This window comes from Nanorana parkeri, unplaced genomic scaffold (genome assembly GCF_000935625.1).
Source record: "Nanorana parkeri isolate BGI_ZX_2015 unplaced genomic scaffold, ASM93562v1 scaffold3634, whole genome shotgun sequence".
Lineage (NCBI taxonomy): Eukaryota > Metazoa > Chordata > Amphibia > Anura > Dicroglossidae > Nanorana > Nanorana parkeri.
The window spans coordinates 8,679-9,406 of record NW_017309902.1 but is presented as its reverse complement, the minus strand read 5'-3'; the positions used below and the strand labels follow the sequence as shown (position 1 = coordinate 9,406).

The following is a 728-nucleotide window of genomic DNA, read 5'->3' as shown; positions in this document are numbered from 1 at the left end:
GATGACACGCGCACCATGCGCTCCCCCCGTGATGACACGCGCACCGTGGGTTCCCCCGTGATGACACGCACACATGTGTCATGCGATTGCAGCGCGGCACTTACCTGCGGCCTCTCGGAGACGTACTTGGCGCAGTGACAGATGAGGCGGATGGCCTCCATGCTGGTGTCCGGGAAGGCGGCATTGCAGGCAAACTCCGACAGACACTTTATGGCGTCCTGGAAGGAGTCGATGGCGGCCGGGAAGTGATGCTGGAACACGTTGGCTGCAATGAAAGCACACGCATGTTACACGCCTCACAAAACTCGGGAAAATCAAATTCACATGTATGACACACATATGACCCTCAGATGGTAACCAATGATGTATGTACAAGAAAAGAGGAAAAGATGAAGGGTGGGTGGTTTGGGGGGGGGGGCTGACCGGGCCAATCACTGACAAGGGAAAGAAAATACAATCATGTGACCAGGAGACCTGATACTGGATATTTATACCCCACCGTACCAGGAACATACTCCAGTATTTATACCCAACCATACCAGGAACATACCCCAGTATTTATAACCCCCCCCCATACCAGGAACATACCCCAGTATTTATACCCGCCCCCATACCAGGAACATACCCCCAGTATTTATACCCCACCATACCCCCAGTATTTATACCCCACCATACCAGGAACATACTCCAGTATTTATACCCCCCCCCATACCAGGAACATACCCCCA

General features: G+C 52.6%; 1 protein-coding gene across 1 annotated transcript in view; it reads right to left on the bottom strand.

Annotated features, from left to right (window-relative positions):
* Positions 1-728, bottom strand: part of LOC108803356 (brefeldin A-inhibited guanine nucleotide-exchange protein 2-like) — a gene marked incomplete at its 5' end in the record, with an annotated part of 23,404 nt that overhangs the window by 14,061 nt on the left and 8,615 nt on the right. Inside the window, one exon of the mRNA XM_018575203.1 lies at positions 105-265. Within this exon, the coding sequence (XP_018430705.1) occupies positions 105-265 (161 nt within the window). The remainder of the gene's footprint in view (positions 1-104; positions 266-728) is intronic.